Here is a 21433-nt window from a genome sequence, read left to right as displayed (position 1 = left end):
ACACCGCAGTGAGCGCCAACCGGAAAGTACGGTGACCGTAAATATACGGAAACGGAAGTAAAAGCATGGTCCCGGAACGGGAAACATCCCGCCGTACACCTATAAAACCACAAATTCCACACAACCATTAAAAATACTACCCTGAGACACATCCCAACCCGTCATCCACCCTAGTGAAACCAAGAAAAATGGGAAAAGTAGCGAAGAAAGCGTGCGACCGCAAGCGGCAGGTCCACTTCTCCCGTGAGGAACTCACGGTGCTCACGGAGACCCTCCAGGAGAATGCTGCCATCGTCTTCTCCACGCAAATGACCAGGACGGCACTTGCGAACAAGAAGGCCATATGGGCCCTGGTGGCACAGCGGGTAAGTGCGGTGGGGACCGCACCCCGCAACCCACAGCAATGCAGAAAGCGATGGGACGACCTGCGGATACGCGTCCGTAGCATACTTTCTGCCAACCGCAACATTGCCACAGCTACCGGGGGAGGATCGGAATCACCCATCAAGTTGACCCCCTGGGAAGAAATCTGTGCCTCCACCATTGGAATGGAGAGCATAGAGGGAGTCGGAGGGATGGAGAAAGGAGTGCAGACATCCGAAGATTCAGGTAGGTGTCCCAAATAAAACAATGCCAAAACCACAATGTCCAATCATGTGAAGTACCACGTGCCCACATAGTGCAACAGGAACACATGTCCAGGAGAACGTCCACATACATAGGCCTGATAGCACACTTTAAAACTCACATCAAATACATAAATAATTAAAAATCCTAAAAACACCCTCTACACGTGCAGCAGGCACACCCTAACTGCAGGCTGCCAAACAACTGCACCCTCACTCCACACACAAATGAAACCACCTCCAAGGCCCCGACCCAAATCACCCTCAGGTACCACCCCAATGCATGTGATACATTGCCATTCCAATTCCCACAGACCCATCAATAACGCTCGCCCTCCTTTACTCCACCACAGGGTCCGATCCAAACGACGAGCTCCAGGACACCCCTACCAGCACACCTGCAAAGAGGGCCAAGACCAACGGCCAAAGACCCTCCACCTCAGCTGCACGCATCAAGACACGGCAGCAGCACAAATCAAGTGGCAGCACAGAGGAGGGAACTCCAACAGGCACCCCAGCAGCCAGCATGCCCACAACAACACCACCACAGGTCCCCCCAATGGATGCCACAGTAGGCACTGCTTCTGGTGGCAGCAGCACCATAGGTGATACTGCATTAATGGCAGCATGCTCCGACACAGAAAACGGGGATGTCGAAGTTAGATCCATCCATGACCTGTCTCAATCCCCCTGTCTGTTCCATCCCGTACACCATGAGAATACCACGCAGGGGCACCCACAAGACGACGACTGGCCATCCCCCACAAGCCCTGTGGCAAGGCAACATGAGGTGATCAGCCCCTCTGTGACACCACCGCAAATGGCCATGGCCCAGCAGAGGCAACAGTCCCTCGACCAGGTAATCGTGCAACAGCAGCAACTGGCCACGCTCCTCAAGGACCATGCCGATGAATGTGGGGGCACTAAGGCAGCCATAGAAACATCAACTGAGACACTTAGGGCAGAAATGGAGAGAAGTACAGAGACACTAAGGGCACAAATGGAGAGTAGCACCGAGAGCCTGAGAGTAGAAATGGAGAGAAGCACCGAGAGCCTGAGAGTACAAATGGAGAGAAGCACCGAGAGCCTGAGGGGGGAACTGCATGCGACGTCCAAAGACGTATGTGCCGAACTTGCCGCAGTGCGCCGTGTGCTCACTGAGCTCTCACAAACCCTTAGGGACATGCATGGACGTGAGCAGGCAGAGACATCATCCGTTGCAAGTTCCGTCCAGGGCAGCCCCCAACGTAGATCTGGGAGGAACCTGCGCTCCACAGGCAGGGGTGCCCCTGATACCCGCAGAGGGGGCTTGCAATAGCGACAGCCCACTGACAATGAGCATCTTTGGACACTGGTGTTCGGGGGGGAGGTAGGAGGGTGGAGGGGGTGTGTTGGGCTCACTTGGGTGGCGGGTCGATAGGGTGTTTAACATGATATCACATATGCCATAAACAATGCACGATCATGCAATGAGATGTGTGGACATTGATCTTTGTGTACGAGGCCATTATAGGCGTACAGTCCATATTGTGCATGTTCCAGACACACACAGTGCCACGAGTCCCGTGTCCATGTATCAGCCACCAGGCGTGAGTGCTAGAAGCATGCATCTATGAGATGCTGACGAATGTCACGGCCCTCCTGTGCCTCGCAGACTCCTTGAGGTGCTGCCACATCCCCACCCTCATCATGACCATCATCAGGTGCTTGCAGTTCTGCGTCAGGGGGCCTGGGCACATTTCTACGTACGCACATGTTGTGGAGCATGACACATGCCATGACCATCTTTGCAACCTTCACATGGCGGTACAGGAGTGCCCCGCCAGACCTGCTGAGGCAGCGGAAACGAGTCTTCAGTAGGCCGAATGCCTGTTCTATGACTACACGGGTACGTGAGTGGGCATGGTTGTAGTCCTCCTCATGCTGGTCCCGTGGGTTCCGGACTGGTGTGAGGAGCCATCTCTTCAGTGGATACCCGGCATCACCTGTATGTGGACAAGAAAGGAATATTGAGGAATGCCATTGCTACGTACGCACCCCCCCCTTCCTGCCAGGTCATTGCCGCATCACATACCCCACATCATCATGCATGAAATGAGACTCACCGAGTAGCCAGGATCTGTTCCCTGCGTGTCGCTCCATGTAGCGTGGTATAGTAGAGTTCCTCAAGACCATAGAATCATGGGTTGATCCAGGGAATCTGGCACAACAATGTGTAATGATCCTGTTGGAGTCACACACCATTTGTACATTCAAGGAATGAAATTGTTTTCGGTTGCGGTACTGGGCCTCCATGGCATGTGGGACGACCAATTCCACATGGGTGCAGTCGATGGCACCAATGCAACCCGGTATGCCAGCAAGTGCATGGAATCCCACTTTTGTGTTGGTAATTTCCTGCTCCGAGCGTGGTAGAGAGATGTAGTCGTCTGCGTGCTTCAGGAGGGCATCGAGCACTTGCAATAGTGTCCGTGAGAACAGTGGCTGTGATATGCCATGCAACTGTCCGACTGTGTGCTGGTAGGTGCCTCTGGCCAGGAAGTGGAGTACAGACACCACCTTCAGTAGGGGTGGGATGGCGGTTGGGCTATCTATCATGCTGACAAGGTCAGCCTGTGTCATGTCCACAATGGCGGTTATGGTGTCCCGGTCCAAACGGTAGAGGGTGTGGATCTGCTCATCAGTGAGGTTGAACGGATGTGCTCGGAGGCGTGGGATTGCGGGCTGCCTGCGTGGTGGTAGTGGCTGTGCTGGCGGCCCTTGCTGGCCCTGCCTTGGCCTCCTCCTCCTCCTGCGTCTCCGCCGTGCGGCCGGTTGTAGTTGGTGTTCGTCTTCTTCTTGAAGTTGGAGTACTTGCAGTGCTATCAGGTCCCCCAGGGCCAACATGGCTAGTCCTGCCGGTAGCATTTCGGAGTGGGTGTGGTTGTGGGAGGAGACTGGGTGTGCAATTTATGTGTTTTCAGGCTGTATGGCCTCCACCTGTGGTGATTCATTCCACCTGTGCAAGCTGCACTCCCCTTTGGGCGAGCACGTCCCGCACACAACGCTGCAATTCGACGAATGGCATCTTGCTATTGCAATCATGTATTTGTACCCGATGGCAGTGTAACATTGGTTGATATGTTCATTCGGCTATGGTCCCATTGTTTCACATACTATCTTTGCAGTCGCGAACAGACTTGTGAAGGGTCAGTGGAACGTAGTACTCGAGTAACGGTGGACCCTCATGCAACACTGTACCGAGCTTCACCGACGGGCGGGGCGTCCCATTTGTGAGTGAAGGCAGTTGCCATTTTCACACACAGCCGCACTAGATGGATTAATTTGTGATTTCAAGCGGCCACAGATGCCTTTTCGACGTGATGTTGCAAATGAGGAATTCGAAGGGCGGCGCTTTCGGTTTTCAGCTAGCGGCGAGGAGATGCCCACAGGTCTGACTGCAAATATAACGTTCGATTGTTCAATGTCCTTGGGACAGGGGCCATGGCGAGGATGCAATGATTGATATGAATAGTTTGGGATGCGCAATAGCGACGTGGGCGATGAGGCCGGACGTTCCCAAATACATGTTACTTCACAACACTGGAATAACGGGCTGGGGCACAGTGGATTTTGCAGGCTGCATAACGCACAGACTCAATGGAAATTTCACATGTTATGTGAGTATGGAAACAGGCGTTTTCATTACGGGATGAGGGAATGATGTATGGATGCATGGACAGATGATTTGATACAGAGTTTGCCATGTACAGGGCTTCTTGGAATCTATCCGCCTCCCCTGCGCTATGTGATGCAGGGCTGCCATAGTGGGACCATCGTCTATCTGGCCTTGTTGAGCCCTCCCTGTCTCGACGCGCCTTCAGACACTTGTGTCTATGCACGTTACCAATCCCATCTGATGGATTCTGTTTTAACAGACGCATGCACAGGTACACTCGTTTGTGATAGTGTTTTCACCTCGATATAGATAGTTATGATTCGCAAGTGGTTTTTGGGTGGTGATGATCCTTTGGAGTGGGCTAGCATGCATATGGCTGTGGATTTGGTGTGATCATTGAAGTGAGTAATTCAAATGTAGTTCTGATGGCCATGCTATTCTTTTTCATTTCATTTGGTTGACAGGTATCTCCTCCCCTTTTGCCACTGCCATCTGTATGCCACTCCTGCAGATGGATTTTACTCCCGACACCTGCTGCTTCGTGTTAATCAGTGGAGCAGCATTACGATCTTATGGGACGATCGCCAATGGGCCACATGCCCTTACGCAGTACTAGTGGCTAGGAGCAACATTTCGGCCTTTCAGCTGGACTAGTGCCTCCCTATTGGGACGGCCCTGCGGTTCTAGGCGCTTCCATGTTGCCTTTTCGTACGGGAATGTAGCCCCTGTGTACCATGAAGGAACAGGGCGTCACACAAGAAGTAGCTGGTCATTTATTGCGGATGCAGCCCACAATGGTGAAATGTATTTTGGAGTTCATGGCCTAATGGCTGTATGGGCTTGGAGAATTTGTTGTGCATTAAATTTCTATTCTGATATGAACCGTGTAGCGTTCTTCTTTGCAAGTGATGTGGCATATTACTATTTGGGGAGCGATGTATTGTGAGGAGATCTGCATTGGGTTCCAGCTTCGGGGTATAGTAGCGTGGTACTGTGCTGGGCGCGTTTGCCTACGAAGCCCAGTGAGGTCAGGGATAAGGGCTGCCATTATGACTGTTTTGATGATGTCATGCTCAGGGGCGGGGGATTAGCTTTTGTGTAACAGATGCCGGTCAGCCAGTTGGATTGGTGTAATGATGTGATTATCGGAATATTGCTGGTCACAGGTGCCTGTGTTTGCGTGCGTTTCTTGGTGGGAGACTGAGGTCATGTCCATTTGTATAGCTTCTGTATTCGTGCCATCTGTGCCCTGCAGCTCCCATTGGGCCCTCTTGAGATTCATTTGTTCGTTGGCAGGCATGGATGACTAGTACATTTCACTGGTTGCATTGTGTGACTTCATTGCACCTACGGGGGGTTGTACAATGTGGCCAGGGAGCGGTGTACAAGCACTCAGTAGGGCCGTTTACGGTTGGTTCGCGATGCCGTACTTCTCACCATGGCGGAATGGTACTTTCCGCCGTGCTTGATGGCGTTAGGTGCATGTCCGCTAGGGTCGGAATTCGCGTACCGTTGCGCCATGGTGGTAATTACGGTTTGGCATGGCGCTCGCGCGCGTACTTGGTGCAGTTAGCGTTGGCGTTCACTACGGTGTCGCTAATGGCATCGTACTTTGCGGTGACGGGTCATGATCGCACCGAGCGCTATTCGATGGCGGTATTGCATTTCCGCCATCGTTTTTCGATTTCCGCCAGGGTCGTAATGAGGCCCATTGACTTTTCTACATATTTTGAATAATATTGGTTGCAGGTTTTTCTAACGTCTGCTAGTACATTTGCTTTTTCAAGCTCCTTCATGACCTATCTGTGATGTTGGCTATACCATTAAATGAACACACGGAGACAAGCATTGTATCAACTTTCTTTATGCCTTGTCTCCTTACACTGTGTACTTTCATCTCCCCCTTTCCATATCCGGTCACTTCCTTATCCATGTGCGTCATTTCCTGTCTCCTGTCCATGACAGATGCCTTTCCACACAACGATATCCTGCAAGAAAAGAAACAATATGAGATTCGCTGCTTCTGTTCAAATGTTCAGGTTTCTTCATGGGGAAAATGAGAGGGGAGGGACCCCGGGAAAAGGTTGGTCATTGATCGCTCGAAGTACAGACTAGCAGACTAGCAGTGGGGAGGGACATGGCCGGGGTGGTCCAAAGAGGGAGGGTAGGGGCGAGCCACATTGTGCAAGGTGATATTGTTTGGTGTTATTGTTTATTCATGAAAATCACAATAGACATAGTTATAAAAAACAGAATCAAACGTTCAGGTTTATTGAGCGTGCGCAGAGAACATCTTGGAAGGAAAGACAGATCAGTCATTGATGGAGACACTGGATCATATTCTCTCAAATCCTTGTTGATGCTACAACACTCATAGAGAACCCCTGTTGATTCCACCTCTTGAATATGAGTTCCTCGTGAGGTACTTGTTACCCATCTGAGCTGTAACCAAGGACCCCTTTATTCACACCACAGTTAATGGCTTGGGTTCATTTCGTGCAGGTGCTTCATGTGACATGGGCTGTCCCATTAAGACATTGTGCCCCATTACGAGGGTGGCGGTAACTCGCCCGTGCTACCAGCGGGTTGACGTCGACCTCGTAACACTGTTTCCGCCGCCTGATATCCCGGTGCCACCGGGACATTACAAGTCGTGGCTGTCCGGGATTGCAGGCGGCAGAAACTGTGAGTCCCCATTGCCGTGGAGTCCCTGGAATAGGGACTCAGAAGTACCGGCACCATTGTCAACGGTGCCGGTGCTTCCATGAACACAATGCCAGTAGGGGTCAAAATTCCCAGAAGGTTAGACCTGCTAAGGGATCCGTGGCCCCTACCGGCATTGCCGTAGTCTGGGGGTCCAGAAAGGGTGCTGGTAAGTTGCTACCAGCACCCTTATTTCTGTACCACCAGACTTGTAATGAAGCCTATTGTCTCCCACTTCCAATCATGCTGATTTTGCTCTCATTTCATTTATTCATTACATTTATTGAAATTATATAAGGCATTCGCCAAAGCGCTGAACACAAAGATAGCGGTACAATATTAATTGAAACAATGGTCATTGTTCGTTTAGCTAGATGCCAATAGGTTGGCCTTAAGAGAGGAGCGAAAAGAATACAAGTAAGACACCAAACAGGCAGAAAGACAAAGAGTATTCCAGATCTTGGGAGCAAACGGGCAGAAAGAACGAAATCGTGAGGGTGCGCATGGAGTTTTGGGGACAGAAGAGAGAAGAGAGGCTTGGAAAATGCAGATAATGGCAAGGGGTATGTAGATGAAATGAGCTAGAAGATGGGACTCAAAGGACAACCAATAAATAGAGAGTAGCACATTAGAGATAGAAGCTCAAGGAGGAAGATAAAAGAGTGTGGATTGCAGAATTATAGCGCAAGGGAGCAAGGCAATAGGGACACCAACAAGAAGGGCAGAACAGTAGTCGAATCTAGACAGAAAAGTGTGCTAATTAGACCCTTAGTAACTTAAAATATTAGTAAAGGACGAATTTTGCGGATATCAAATAGTTGAAAATGGCAAGTACGAGTAGTGATAGCAAAATGAAAGGTCTGGGTGGGTCAAAGTTGCTCTCTGCTTTTAGTCAGCAGGTAATGTCGTCATTTGCTTTTGTGGGGAATCTCTGTATCTTATCTGCGAAGCATTGTTTACGCATATGCAATGATGTTGAAGTCTGGGTCGCAATGCATCCAAAAATTTATTCAGATGGGCACCTGTTGGTAGTTCCATGGGGAGTATTTCTATTATCCCATACATATTAACACATAACTGGAGCTAGTGCACCATTGTCATGTGACTTATCTAGACAGTTCTCTTGCGACTGCTTACTATGCCATTATCTTGGGGCCTGTCAGGTAGGCGAGTAGGAACAGCATGAGGCAGACATAGAGCGATATGACTCCAAAAAGGTTCAAAGGGATTAGTTGCAGTTTTGGGCCAAACTAGGGAAATAGAACACAAAACGTAAACAACAGGATGGCTTGTTGGTGGGTTCTTCAGTTTGAGTCACAATTTGAAAACCCCAATCTGGTTTCCCTCCCCAGATAGAGGAGCAGTGCACAGATGCTCACAGTCCTAGGAGTTTTAAATGTCCCTCACCTTTCATTCTTGACTCCTCATTTGGTAGATGAATGTCCTCTGTTCCTTGTGCTCGGTTCTGGAGAGGCTCTTTTCCTGGGTGTCGGGGGCCCACGTGCACCCACATCCTATGCACAAATAGAGTAGAAGCTAGTGCTGGATAGTGGGCGGAAAAACCCCAGATCTTCCACAAAGAAGCTGTTAACCTGGACTTATCCAGATGCTTTACCTCAGTCCCACTGCCCTGGCCAGGGTACTTGGCCTTATTCCCCAAACCCTGTTCTCACATTCCTCCTAAATCGGTCACAATGTTCTTGTGCCTGGGAGATGCTCTCATGCACCTCCTGTTCTCACCTATCCAATCTGCCTCTCCCTGTGCTTGCATCACCACGTGCTTGTGGCTCCACCCTTGCATGCTATCCTTGTCAAGCATTCGGGTTGCCTACTCCTGGTCCTTCACACTTTCCAGCTGTTTCGAATTCTGCTGATCTTCACCTCCTTCCTCATTTGCAGTATCTTCTCTAACTAACTCTTGAATATCCCCAAACCTCTCCTCTGGTGATCCCCCAACCTTCTTCCAGTTCTTCGACTGACCTTGCTCCTTACTAATTTTCCCAGCCTCTTTGAGCTGTCTCTGGTCTACTATCTCTGTCATGTTTCTATAATCCAAGGAATGCTGAATAAATGTCCAGAGGACGTATTTATTTTATAAATGTGGTATCAAAATGTATTTACCATGATACAAAATTTCAAAAAGGTGAGTTAATCACATATTAATATACACTTCATAGTTACATTGCAGAGCAGGGAAGCATAGGTCTACCTAAACGCTATAAAAGCCATACCAATATTTTTCATTCACAGTGAGACATTCATACCTTAATCTACACTCAGTGTCAGTCATACATCCAACAAATACTTAAATGCATACCAGAACAGTAAAACATGAAATGGTGGGACATACAGCTTGTCACCACTAACAACCTTGTTGTTTGTGTATTAGAAAAGCAATAGAATTACTGCATGTGATCTATTGCAGGGGTGGATCTAAACACAATAATTCAAAAGATCTCGTCCCCCTTTAGGTTTCTCAACCGGTTTCGACATAAAGAGCTGATTTCGTCAACGTCTTCATCAGGAGAGTAAATGCAGTATGCTTGTATGTGTAATCCACTGCTTCCAAGGTTAGGTAAGTATGTTAAACCTGGCCTCCGCCATGTCGTCAGGACAAGCCTATGCACAGGCACCAAGAATTGGTGCCTGGAGATGACCGTCCGGTACAGCTACAGCTACAATGGCAGCCGCTCGACATTCTTTAGTTGAGATGTCACGAGTTGGCTCGATTAGTTGGAAAAAATGATGTCCACATGATTAGCACGAAGAGTGTTACTCTTCAAACGCCGGCTTCATCTGACGTTTACTTTAATCAACGGAACTAGTAAAACTACATGATGTTCTCTCCTAAACCTCTCTCCACATACCCTTGACACTCCTCATCCTCTCTTTGCCTCCTCCCAACCTCCTCTGATGCTCCTCCAATCCTCACCTACAATGCTCACTCCTTCATCGCTCCTTCTTTGTGCAATCTCTTTTATCCACTCTCTTTCTGCCACTCCCTTCTGCTCTGCCTCAATGTCTCCTCTCTCCACGTCCAGCAACTTCCCAAACTAGCTTGCCACTAGCTTGCCAACTCCTTCATCCCACATGTATGTCAAATTGTCTGTTTTGCTTATAGTGGCCCCATTTGGCTGCCTTACGTAGGAGTGGGGACACTTGTGTGTGCTTAATTGGGATACAATAAGATTGGAGCGGCAGTTCTCCTGCATTGAATTCAACTGATTGTAATGAGTTTCCACCATGGTGCGGGAAAACATAGACTGAGCAAGGCCTTTGAAGTCCACGGCCATTAAAGGTCTGATGCTGGTGACAGTCCTCCTCTTTAATCTTAGGTTAAGGTGGGTTGGTCTGAGGATCCCATCTGTATCTCCTTTGGACCTGCATCCCACAGCGGGTGATGGTATCTGGCCCCTCTGACCGCCTCATCCCCTACCCACGACGCACAGTCAAGGGACTACAACACAGGCCGGACAGGGGGTGAATTTGCACTTTTGAAAGCCTAGATAATCTGATAATCTGAAAACATTTTAAAGACTTTCCCATTACATGGAGGTCAATTATCAGTCTTTAGAACAGATGGTACCCCAAAGCTGGGAATATTTTGTACCGAGTTGGAATCACCCAGGCTCCTGCTGGTGAAAGAATGATCTGTCTTTTATGATATTGTGAGAATGAATGCATTACATATAGAACATAATGAACAATGCGTAATTTACCAAATAAGTCTACCATAATTTCTTTCCATGTGTTTTTAGGAAGTGGCAATATGCAAATGGCTCAGTTGACTGTTTCTTTCTTTGTAATGCTTTGTCAAATTTGACATTATCAGTGTCTTCAACCATTTCTTCGTGACCCAGGAATTAAACCTTTTGTCTCATGAAATGTTTGGTCCACACAATAACGCTCTGGCACTAATGAGAGAGAAATAACAAGTTTCTGTCTTAACACAGTTGGAATAACAATCCTGGTGTTACACAGGAGGAGACCATAACACAAAACTGAAAGTTCCGGTTGAATCAACTGAAAGGTCTTCACCACTTCCAAGCCATGCCCCACCACTGCTTTGATATAGTCAACATGATGCCAGCCTTGCGGATTCATGACATCCATAGTTAGAGATCAAGTAGAGTTTGTCTGACAGAGGCGAGCTATGTCACCCAGAGAAATAGCACCGTGCATTGCATTTGACACCATGTAATTTATGTATTTATCTGCCATTTATTGATGACTGACTGTGGAAAGAATTGGCAGGCAAGAGAAGACATGAGCAGGCTTATGCTCATTTCCAGGCTTATGAACAGTGTTGAAGTGATAGTCCTCTGAGTGGAGACCCCGTCTTTCTGTTCCGGAACTCATGTCCGCCCTGGGGTTTCCATTAACCGTGAGGAGTGCTTGAGGATATGATATGATATGATATGGCATTTATAACGCGCGTATACACAAGTGTTTCAAGGCGTGACAAGGCAAGGGAGGGGGAACAGGGAAGACAGATAACAATCCTACTAGGCTTGGTGTTTTTCAGATCGCGCAAGTGCATGTGAAGGGGGAAAGGGAAAAGTGCAAGAGTGCAGGAAGAGGGGAAAGTGCAGTACATGGGATAGTAGGATAAGAATAAATAAAACGGCCAGATAGTGGCAAGTGCAAGGTAAGTGCAGGCATAAGTGCAGGTAGGGGGAAAGTAGGGATACAGAAACAGTCTCCAGGTGCAGGGGTTGCCACAGAGGCAGTGCAGGTGAGCAACTGGCGGGGCCCGGGCCTGTGAGCAGAAAGGGTGGCCATGTAACTAGTGCAGTTTCAGCCAGGAATCAGCAGGGGAGAGGAGGAGAGAAAGCAGAACCAAAGAGGAAGGTTTTGAGGTGCTTCCGGAACCGGAGATGGTTCTCCTCAAGTTCCAGGGAGGCAGGAAGCCTGTTCCAGAGGGAGGCCCCAGCCGAAGAGAGAGATCTACCACCAACTCGTTGCTTGGAGAAGCGACTGACCCTCCATTTATATATATAGGACCATTTATAACAGTAGACTGTTTTCCATGAAAGAGATGATGATGCTTATGTGCCCACCCTCCGACCAATATCTCCTATGCTTGGGCGAATGCTTGCTCTACATGCCAATTACATTATTTTCCTTGGTGTGTCACTTTATAATTCATGCTGTGGCAGTATTCCTCCTAGACCTACTGGATTACCATCGACTGCCATTTCAGTGGCAAAATCTAGACTGAAATGTGAAATGCATTGTGCACTGGCAATGAGAGACATGATATCCAGATACGCATTTTGACAGTCCAGAGACCTCAGGCACGCCTGCCATTGATGAGTCAATAGTCCCAGTGGAGCTCTGAAGTCTGGTATAGGTGTGGCACAGTAGCATGCCTTACCAAAGAACTATCACAGTGTGCATACATGTTTTGGAGCAAGAGCTAGGATCAGCACATCTACCTTCTAGGGGGCTGGGGCAGATGACTTTCTTTAAAACAAAATGTGACTTACACTCTAGCTGGGCTTATTGAATCTACACTTTTCTGGATTATAAATTAGTTGAGCTTCTCTGATGCACTGGCACAGACAATACATCAAGAGATGGCTCGAAACCATATACTAGTTCATTGTCACTTGTATTTTGTACGTAAAAAATAGGAAGTAGGTTTCAGCTGAGTCCACTTGATGGAGTTAGGGGGCTAGGACCAACAATCCCGTAGTTCTCCTCAAGAGCATGGTCTTCATTTCTGCCCTTTTGCTCCCTTGTTCAAGGCCACCTCTTCTCAGTCTTGGAGTTATTGAACTGTAAACACTTCTTTCTTGAACATGTGTCTATCTTGACTGTGGGAAATCTCATTGATAGTGCATGCTTGTCTTCCTGGAAATTCCGAGCAAGAAATCCCACCTAGTTCTCTTAAGTCTAACAGCGGGGGTGGTTCGTCATGTATTTAGGTAGGCTGTTAGAGACCCTGACTACAGTCAACTTTCCCATCCTGTTGGTAACACAAGCTTCTGTCTCAGGCGTGCACAGAATTATGCTCTTTGACTTTTGTTCTTGGAACCTCCTGATCAAACTTCAGAATATCCTCCTTACCCAAGTTGTGAAGGTTTTTTCAAGCTTTACCTTGTTTCCTGAGCCATCTTCCTCTTTCTGTCCTACAATGTCTCCAATTCTCTCCTTCCACTGTGCTTTCCTCTTCATTCCTCTCTCTGTCTCTGACTCTCTTTCCTTTCCTCCTCTTCTCTTCTCCTCCTCTTTGCTCTTTTTTGGTTTCCTCCTCTCCTTTCACCCTCCATAATCTCTCCACCTCCCCCCCAGTCTTCCATGTCCTCTGCTCCTCGTCTTCACTCTGCACCCATATTCCTCTTCTCCACCTCCTTAGCACCTCTCTCTCTCCCCTCCTCTTCCTTTACTCCTCTCTTTCTCTTGTTCGACTCCTTGCTGGCTGCAGTGTTCTACTCGGCACCTGCAACTCTGCACTCTGACTCCTAACACTCACACCCCCCTCTGGTGTATCCCGCTTATATATAACTCTGGGGTATGGGGTTGTGCCGAGAAACTGGTGGATCAGTGTCAGGTGTTAAAAAGGAGTAAGCATGTCTGCAGATTGGATAGGACCCGTGAACACTAATATCCTAGGTGGTTTGATTGGCGCAGTGGACCTTCCAGCGGATCCACACAATACATTTTCAAAGTGTATATCCACCATTTTGGAAATAGTGCTACCCCCACTCTGATAATCCTCCTTCTCTCCCCAGCATGCCCTCTGACTCTCTCATGGCCTTCTCATGTGCAGTGCTTGCAAATTTTTCTCTGTTTGATAAACATGATTTCCTTATAAATACAGTGCAGGTCCTGGACCCCAACATAATCGGTCCCATGAGAGGCTTGCTTCCTACTCAAGTTTTTTGTAAACTCATCAAGTCGTAGATAATTCCTAGCCAATAATAGTGTTTTTAGGTCGGTAGGACTTTACCTATTCACACGACTACTGATGGGATGGGGAAACTAGGGAGTCATCCATTGCTACCTTGGGGCGCGTATTACAGAGTCAGTAGCATTTCCTTGCCCAGACAGTCACCCCACGCCTATCTCCAAGCCTTCTGTATGTGACTTTGTCAAAGCATACTCATATCAATGTGCTGTGGTGAGAATCCTGTGTTTTGCTGATGCTAAAATATTTTTGCTGTAATTGATTCAATTCCGAAAGTGGGGTTTAAGCTTATGGATTTCCCCCTGGAAGGCTTCAGCAGTGGAGGATATTCTGACTGCCAAGTCGTTTTTATCTATATCGACCTATGTGTGTTGAAAACGTTATGTAACTGTATCATGTCCCTTATTCTTGGCGATACATGTCGCTCATGTTATATATAGTCTGATTGAGCTGTCCCATGTCAACACGGATACAGATGTCCACACAGCTGCATATCTTTGACCCATCACCATTTTTGGGCACATGCACGCTGGACGACCGCCAAGGAATAACGTTGGATGCAGGCTCAGTTATCCTTTGATTGAATAGAGATAGTGACTCGGCTTTCAACCTTAGGTACATTGAAAGAAACTCCTCTGTAGAATTGTGCCACAGGTTCGACAATCTCATATATATGGAGCCTTTTCTGATGCGTGCTCAATTTTCCAATGCCCTTGAGTAAAGACAGGACTAATGGACACTGTGCCTCCTTCTCCAAACATGGTGAGATAGAGGATATCTATCAATCCTAGATCAATTGCAGACTTGAAACTTAGGATGCAACAACGTTTTGCTTCTGATTTTAAGGTGAAAATGTTTCAGTGCCTTCATGTTCTTTCGATTATATGTAGGGAAGAGCCCGATCTGAGCCAGAAAGATCAAAATAAATGTAATTTCTGGAAACCTTGAATGCCGTGGAAACCGTGGATGTCTGTCATTGATTGTTAAATAGTCTTCTTCGCCCATTTAATTGCAACACGACTGGGGTTGGCTGTGCCACTGCCCTGTGCATAGATGCAGCCGCTGGCTGTAGGTTCATCAGGGATGGGTCATATCTCACTTCCTTTTAGGGACTTGTCATCCAGGAGCATAGCCTTTGTAGGTTTCTAGAGGGATCAGTGCGGCCTTGACACAATCATTGACCTTTTTAGGGGCAAATCATTTGAATGTGGCGGTCCTGCAGATTGATTGCAAATGATATTTTTTTTCAAATTCGTTGCATGCCTGCCCAATTGCAGAGCAATTCCTTTCATGAAGATATTCCAAACCATAGTGGGTCCATTCTCGCTTGCCAGGCTTGGATGGCTTAGGAAGGTTCCTTAGCTTGGAGACGACTTTGGGATGAGGATGCCAAGGAGCAGACCAAGCCTTGCCCTACCCTCGCATGCCAGCAGTCAATGCAGCATGCCTCAGGGCCATTATATTATCTAATGACACGTTCTTTTGAAGTACTTTTTTGTGGAATAGGAGCAAACACACTCATTTATCACTTGGAAGCTCGGGGTTTCATCACTGGAATAAAGTTTTACCCTTGCCTTAAAAAACTTTACAAAACTGTCTATGGTTTCGCCCTGGGTTTGTGCTGTTTAATGTGAGATATATTTTTCATGATCTACTACGATTTTCTTTTGAGTGCAGTATTCTTCTTGCATGACTTAGAGGCCATCAAGAACGTCACTTTTATCCTCAGAACTCATAGATAATGTGACACACACCCGGGGCTGGTACAGTGCATCAATAAACCCCACTTTCTTTCATCATCTTCAAGGCTGAGGTCAGCATTGCTAACATCCAAGTCAAGCATCCATCTCACCCACCTGGGACCAAGACAGCGTGACTCGGCGATGTCACAGAGCAATGGCTGAGATGCAGAGAAAGAGCCGCAAGTGCTAGAAGCAGCCATGTTGGACACAGAACAGTCGCGGTCAGAGGAGTAGATATGAAAAAAGACCCTTATGGAATGCAGAGGAGGGAGTCAGATGACAAACTGCAGAGTGTTTATGAAGTAAGGAGCAATTCTCCAGCCACAAGTTCAACAATGTGTGCCTGCATAGATCTTTAGAGTAGACAAGCAGTGAGGTATGGCAGGGTTCAAAGGGCAATGCTCACAAAGAACGTAATCAATCCCCTCAATGCTGTAACTTCGGATGCTTGCCATGGGCCTCGCATGAACACCTTCAGCAGAACCTGCATACTCCCTGTGAATATCTGTTGTGTCAGCCTTGTTTCCTCCTCCTTTGGGATGATTGAGCGATCGCAGCAAAGTTGCTCCACATCCATCGCTCCAAACACACGGCGGAGAAGAGAGGCTCACGCGAGTCCTATGCCACGTGACACACAGTGGCTGAAACAGCTCTGCAGCCACGGAACGCTTCCACCGCGGCCCCAGTAACATTTGATTGAAAGAGAGCATGCGTGCCACGGGAGACGCAGGGTGCTCTACCGCAATCCGCCAGCCCAACAACATAATGAAGAGAATCAAGCACCACACTCTGCATAGTTGATAAAGGCATGAGTGGTGATGTCTCCCTCATATCAGCTTTCTGTATTGCTTGTGTTCCTGTACTGAGTACTTTCATCTACCCTTCTTTCCATAGCCTAGCCCCTCCCTTCTTCCGGGTACGTCACTTCCAAACTCATGCCCAAGGCTGTTTCCTTCGCTCTCATAACGCTGTGTTTAGGTCGCAACCCTATGCATGTATGGATGGCATTAATATTAAGTATACCTAGCTAGAATGAAACCGAGGTAGCATACAGTGGGAGAAGTATGGGGAGAGCAGGGCCACAGCAGGAGTGTGGTCGAAACGTGTTAATAGGAGGTGAAGGGGCAAAGAGATATTCCTTGGAGAGCAGTCTTCCATTATTTACCAGTGTAGGCAACCAAAATATTCTGTTATGAGACACAGGGCAGCCAGATTCTGTGGACGATGCCGGGCTGAGCCTGTGCACCTGTCACATTGCATGGGTTTGAAGAGGGAGGCAGAGAGTGTGCAACTACTCAAGTGATCTTCTGGTTTATATCACAATTGAATAATGGGGAAGCAGGCAGGAGAATAGCATTTGACAAATTGTGCCCTACTGAGTGTGAGAAATGGCAGCTAAGGTAAGCTGTCCGACCTAGGACACACACTATCTAACTAGAGCCCTTAGGCTAAGGAGATTTTGGAGGCAACCATGGGTCGACCTTACACTACCAAATCTCAGATATTTATGGTGTTAATAGAACACGCTGCAATATATGTCACTACTGTCCTCTTTCATGGAGCAGGGGAGTAGCAGCCGGTGTTTAATAAGCTAAAGGTTGCTGGGAGCAGGCCTCCTCCACGTTTGCACAGTTTCAAGGACACTGGGCTATGATCCTAGTCTGGAACTGGAAGTGAGGAGCCAGAGAAGCTGCTGCGCCTCTGGTGTGCCTGGGCCTGCTTGCAAGTGCACGCCAACCGGGTTTCTGTATTTAGAGCCGTTGGTGAATGTGGCGGGGGACGGGAAATGTTGGAAATCTGGCCAGTGCTGCTCGGTGGTTCCCGATGACGTCGCAACGGAGCTGAACCGCAGTATAACGCCTTCTTTAAACGCGCACTGTCGGGCTCTGCGTGGTGGCCTTGCTGAGAATACAACAGTATTTAAATGAGCAGATGCTACCGGATTTCAATGGAATACATTAGCCCCAGCTTTAGGAAACGTGTTGCTGCTCTGCGAGCACAACACGAGGTAAACAATACTTAGTAGCTGAACACTGATCAGTGGTTTCTTTAAAGTGGAAGAACCCGGGTGTCGCGCGGGCTTTAGTGTCTCATTTAGCCCAGTTTGATCCTCTCGTGCTCGCCATTAAAATTCAACCTGCATAAACTCGAGATGAAACACCTGGCCTCCTTATCCACGTGCTGATGACGCATTCCAACTGGCAGAACAATATCAATATAGTTGCAGTGGGAGTGTGGCGGGCATGCAAGTGACGGTTGCAGAAATAATTACCGGATCAAGGGCACGCCACCTGTGTTGTTCAGTCCGAGTATCATTAGACGCCATAGCTTTTAGAGTTATCTATTTTTATTATTTGATTTTCCTAACCACTATAACAGAGAGTAGACCTTTCATCTTAAGAGGGTGTGGCATGTTTTACTGTGTTATTGTGACAACGTTTTCTGACTGCGGCAAATAGCATTAAAGATAATGTAACCCAAATAATAAAGACTGCAAGGCCCAGGATGCAATGTGGTTAGAGCGCATTGCAGCCAGTCAGAGCCTTCTATCATTGGGCCTTTCCTTCTTTCTTGGAACCCTTGTTTGCAATGAAGCCTTCACTCAAATAAATGGCTTCAATGCCAGACGAGGTGAGGAATGGTTCCACGTCATCATCACTGTCACCAATTTAAGTTTGCCTTACATTACCCATATTCATATGGAGACAGCAGGCTAAAAGAGTATTTTCACTTAATTTTGCATGAAAGGGAAAAAAAGATGGTGTTGTGCCGTTAGGTGCTGGACCACAGGACTGCTGTCTATTGGGCAATAACGACACAGATACAGGCCAACCATGTATGCATATTCTTTATTCTTTCTCCAACTCTTCTCTGCCTAACTCATCCCTATCCTCCCAGCTCCTCCCTGACCCAGCAAGAACATAGACATGGGACAGGATATTACATCTCCCCTTTACTTAAATGACTGTGTGCATACAAATACATACTCGGGCCATTTCCTCAATCCAGCGTAGTAATGGTCACCTCACTGCTCTTTGTGATGGTCTCCATCTCATGCACATTTCATCTTCTTCACTGCTGTCTGCCGGGTCAACATCCCTGTCCATGTAATCAGGTCCACTCTCCTCTGACTCGTGATCAGTAGACTCTTTATCTGTGACAGGGATCATCAGATCTTGGTCTTTTAAAGAACCATGAATTCCTTGTGACAGAGTGTCCCTGTCGTTCAGCGGAAACCATTGATCCCTTAACACTTGTCACTGTCAGAGGGATGCGATTAAACACAGGCATCTACTTGTGTGATTGCGTTTAACGCATGATGATGCAATCCCCAACGCGTAGATCCAACTCTCTTGCTCCCTTTCTCCAGTCCGCAAATTCTTTCATTTTTGCTTTGTTGCTCTCATCTGCTTGTCGTACCATTAGTGTCACCTCATCGCTTTGTTCACAAGCTTCATGAAGTGTGCAGGTGCGGACATCACGGTGGAACCCTAACTCAGATGGGCAGACACCCAAGGTGCTGAGAGCGATGTGTTGGTAGTCGCTTAGTAAATTGCAAAGAGCTTGCATAAGCAATCCTTTTGTCATGTGTAATACTTGCAGTGTTCTTTTGAGGTTTGCCATGAATTGCTCCACCGTACCATTAGCCGAAAGGCCACAATGCTGTGATCTGTTTGTGGTGGAGCCCTAGATATACAGCGAAACAATGTGAGCTCATTATTACTAAATGGAGGCCCATCGTCCGACTTCAGAATATTGGGGACTCACACATTTGTCCATTGCTATAATCACTGACTGCAAGGAACACAGCCATATTGATGTCAGGTCACCCTGCCTGACCTACTGGCAGTATTTCTGTTTGAGAGTGTGTAGGCCAACAGTAGCCCATTTATGTAAGCATGGTATGCTTTAAGTCCAGTTCTGCACACTTTGCCTTTAAAAAGATCTAATCACTTCAGCGCAGATAATCTGTGAAAGGGGCCTTTAATATAGCATTTTGGATTAAATTAAAAAAAAATGTATTCTACCAGTTAACCCAACTTTTCTAGTTATACTATTTGTTATTCAAATGAATGCTGACACTTGATTGACTTATGAATTCTTCCGTTTATGGGAAGTAAATTGATTATATTTTAGCGGTACATTTCAGAAATGGTGTAATTTTGTTCGTAATTGTTTCGTGAGGGAATTTTTCTCCTTTATTGAGAGCACGGCTCTTTGTCTGATTAATTCCAGACAACACAATTGTTATTTTACTATTTAAATAGCTCAGACACCGTGTGACAAGATGCATGGATGTGTAAATGGCAAATACATACGGAGAGAAGGATTTTCTGAGATTAGTGATATTCAAACCCTGCTTGCTCACACCACCAGTACTATCTCAGTGGCAGATGCACACATTAATTCTAAAGAATCCAACTTTGGTTTGCGTCCAGTAAAGCGGAGAGAATCCCCTAATCACCAAATTACAAGCACAGTCTCCACCGCCTCGTGGACATTTTGTGGAGTCGGGCCATATGCTGCCTGAAGTAAAACAGACCTTTTTGACTAAATGGTGGATGAGTGACGTTTCCATTTACCTGTTGTTGTGTGATGTGCTTTGGCAGCTGTGGTGTGTTAATGGCATAGTGATAAAGCTACTTACCTTTGCGCAGTGTTATTGACCGCAATCTCATGAATTATGCCAACAGTAGCCCAGTTGTGCAGACAGAGTAAGTCTTTGTCAGATGTTGAGCCCTAAAACGTACAGCGTTCTTGCCATACATTTAACACAGCTAACGTGAGGGTTCGGATCAGCCCTATCTCTAATGAAAACATCTCCAAGAGTATCTCTATATTGGGCAAAAAGGGGGAAGGTCCGTCAGATATCGGGGGACAAAATCAGGGCACACTTTGGGCTAACAATGCCTGCACAAATGCAATGGTGCAAAGAAAACACAGATGTACAAATGTTCAACTTCTTATGTTTATGTTTTTCAATGTAATGAATTGCCTTGTTATGTCATAACTTACACTTTATAATATCTTCTCACCATTAAAAGATTTTACTTTGCTAAATGTTTTGTTTACGTCATTGAATTTGTGCAGGACTTGTTAGCTCAAAGTGTGCCCTGATTTTGTCCCCCGATATCTGAGGGACCTTCCCCTCTTTTTGTCTCATCTCCTTGATCTTGTAGCCAAGATACAATCAGGAGCACCTAAACCGTGCAGTAATCTCTCCAAATTTACGGTTGTACTCAATTTCTAATTTCCTAACCACAAGTGTGCACCTCTACACGTATTTTTCGTATCTCTATATTGGGGACATTTGCAATTTGTCTGAAATTGAATCCAAAACATAAACTGTTTTCACTTTGCAATTTTAACAATTGACCAAACACCCAATTCATATCATGCTGGGAGTGTCGCAGCGTCCTTACTGGCATCAAGATATGCGTTCTCCGCTGTTGAGTGGCTGGAACATTTGTAATATCCCTAAATCTAAGTCGCTGATGCTTCGGCTCCTCACACTAATGGATTGCCTTGTTACATTGCCGCAAAGAAGACGACTTTAGGGATAAAGCAAGGCTACTGTGGCCCACTTGTGGGGACCTTCTCATATTGACTTCAAATCCTACCCCAAAACAGCCAAAACATCTGTTCTTCCCAATTCCTTTTCATTAACAAAAAGAGTTAAATAAAGGTAGCAGGCTCTCCTCTCCAGAAAGAACATGGCATGATAACCTGTTCTGAGATGAGAGTTTGCAGCACATGCTTTTTGCTCACTGTACCTTTCACAGATGGGAAA

General features: G+C 47.0%; 1 protein-coding gene across 1 annotated transcript in view; it reads right to left on the bottom strand.

The window, feature by feature from the left end:
* Positions 1–6132: 6132 nt before the first annotated feature.
* LOC138581314 (phosphatidylcholine:ceramide cholinephosphotransferase 1-like) overlaps positions 6133–21433 on the bottom strand; it is a 716924-nt gene continuing 701623 nt past the window's right edge. The window contains exon 6 of the mRNA XM_069652542.1: positions 6133–6272. Coding sequence (XP_069508643.1) covers positions 6210–6272 — 63 coding nt within the window. The 3' untranslated portion in view covers positions 6133–6209. The remainder of the gene's footprint in view (positions 6273–21433) is intronic.

The sequence above is a fragment of the Ambystoma mexicanum genome, chromosome 3p (assembly GCF_040938575.1).
Source record: "Ambystoma mexicanum isolate Mex_15411 chromosome 3p, UKY_AmexF1_1, whole genome shotgun sequence".
Classification (NCBI taxonomy): Eukaryota; Metazoa; Chordata; class Amphibia; order Caudata; family Ambystomatidae; genus Ambystoma; species Ambystoma mexicanum.
This window is presented reverse-complemented; position numbering and strand designations above follow the sequence as displayed.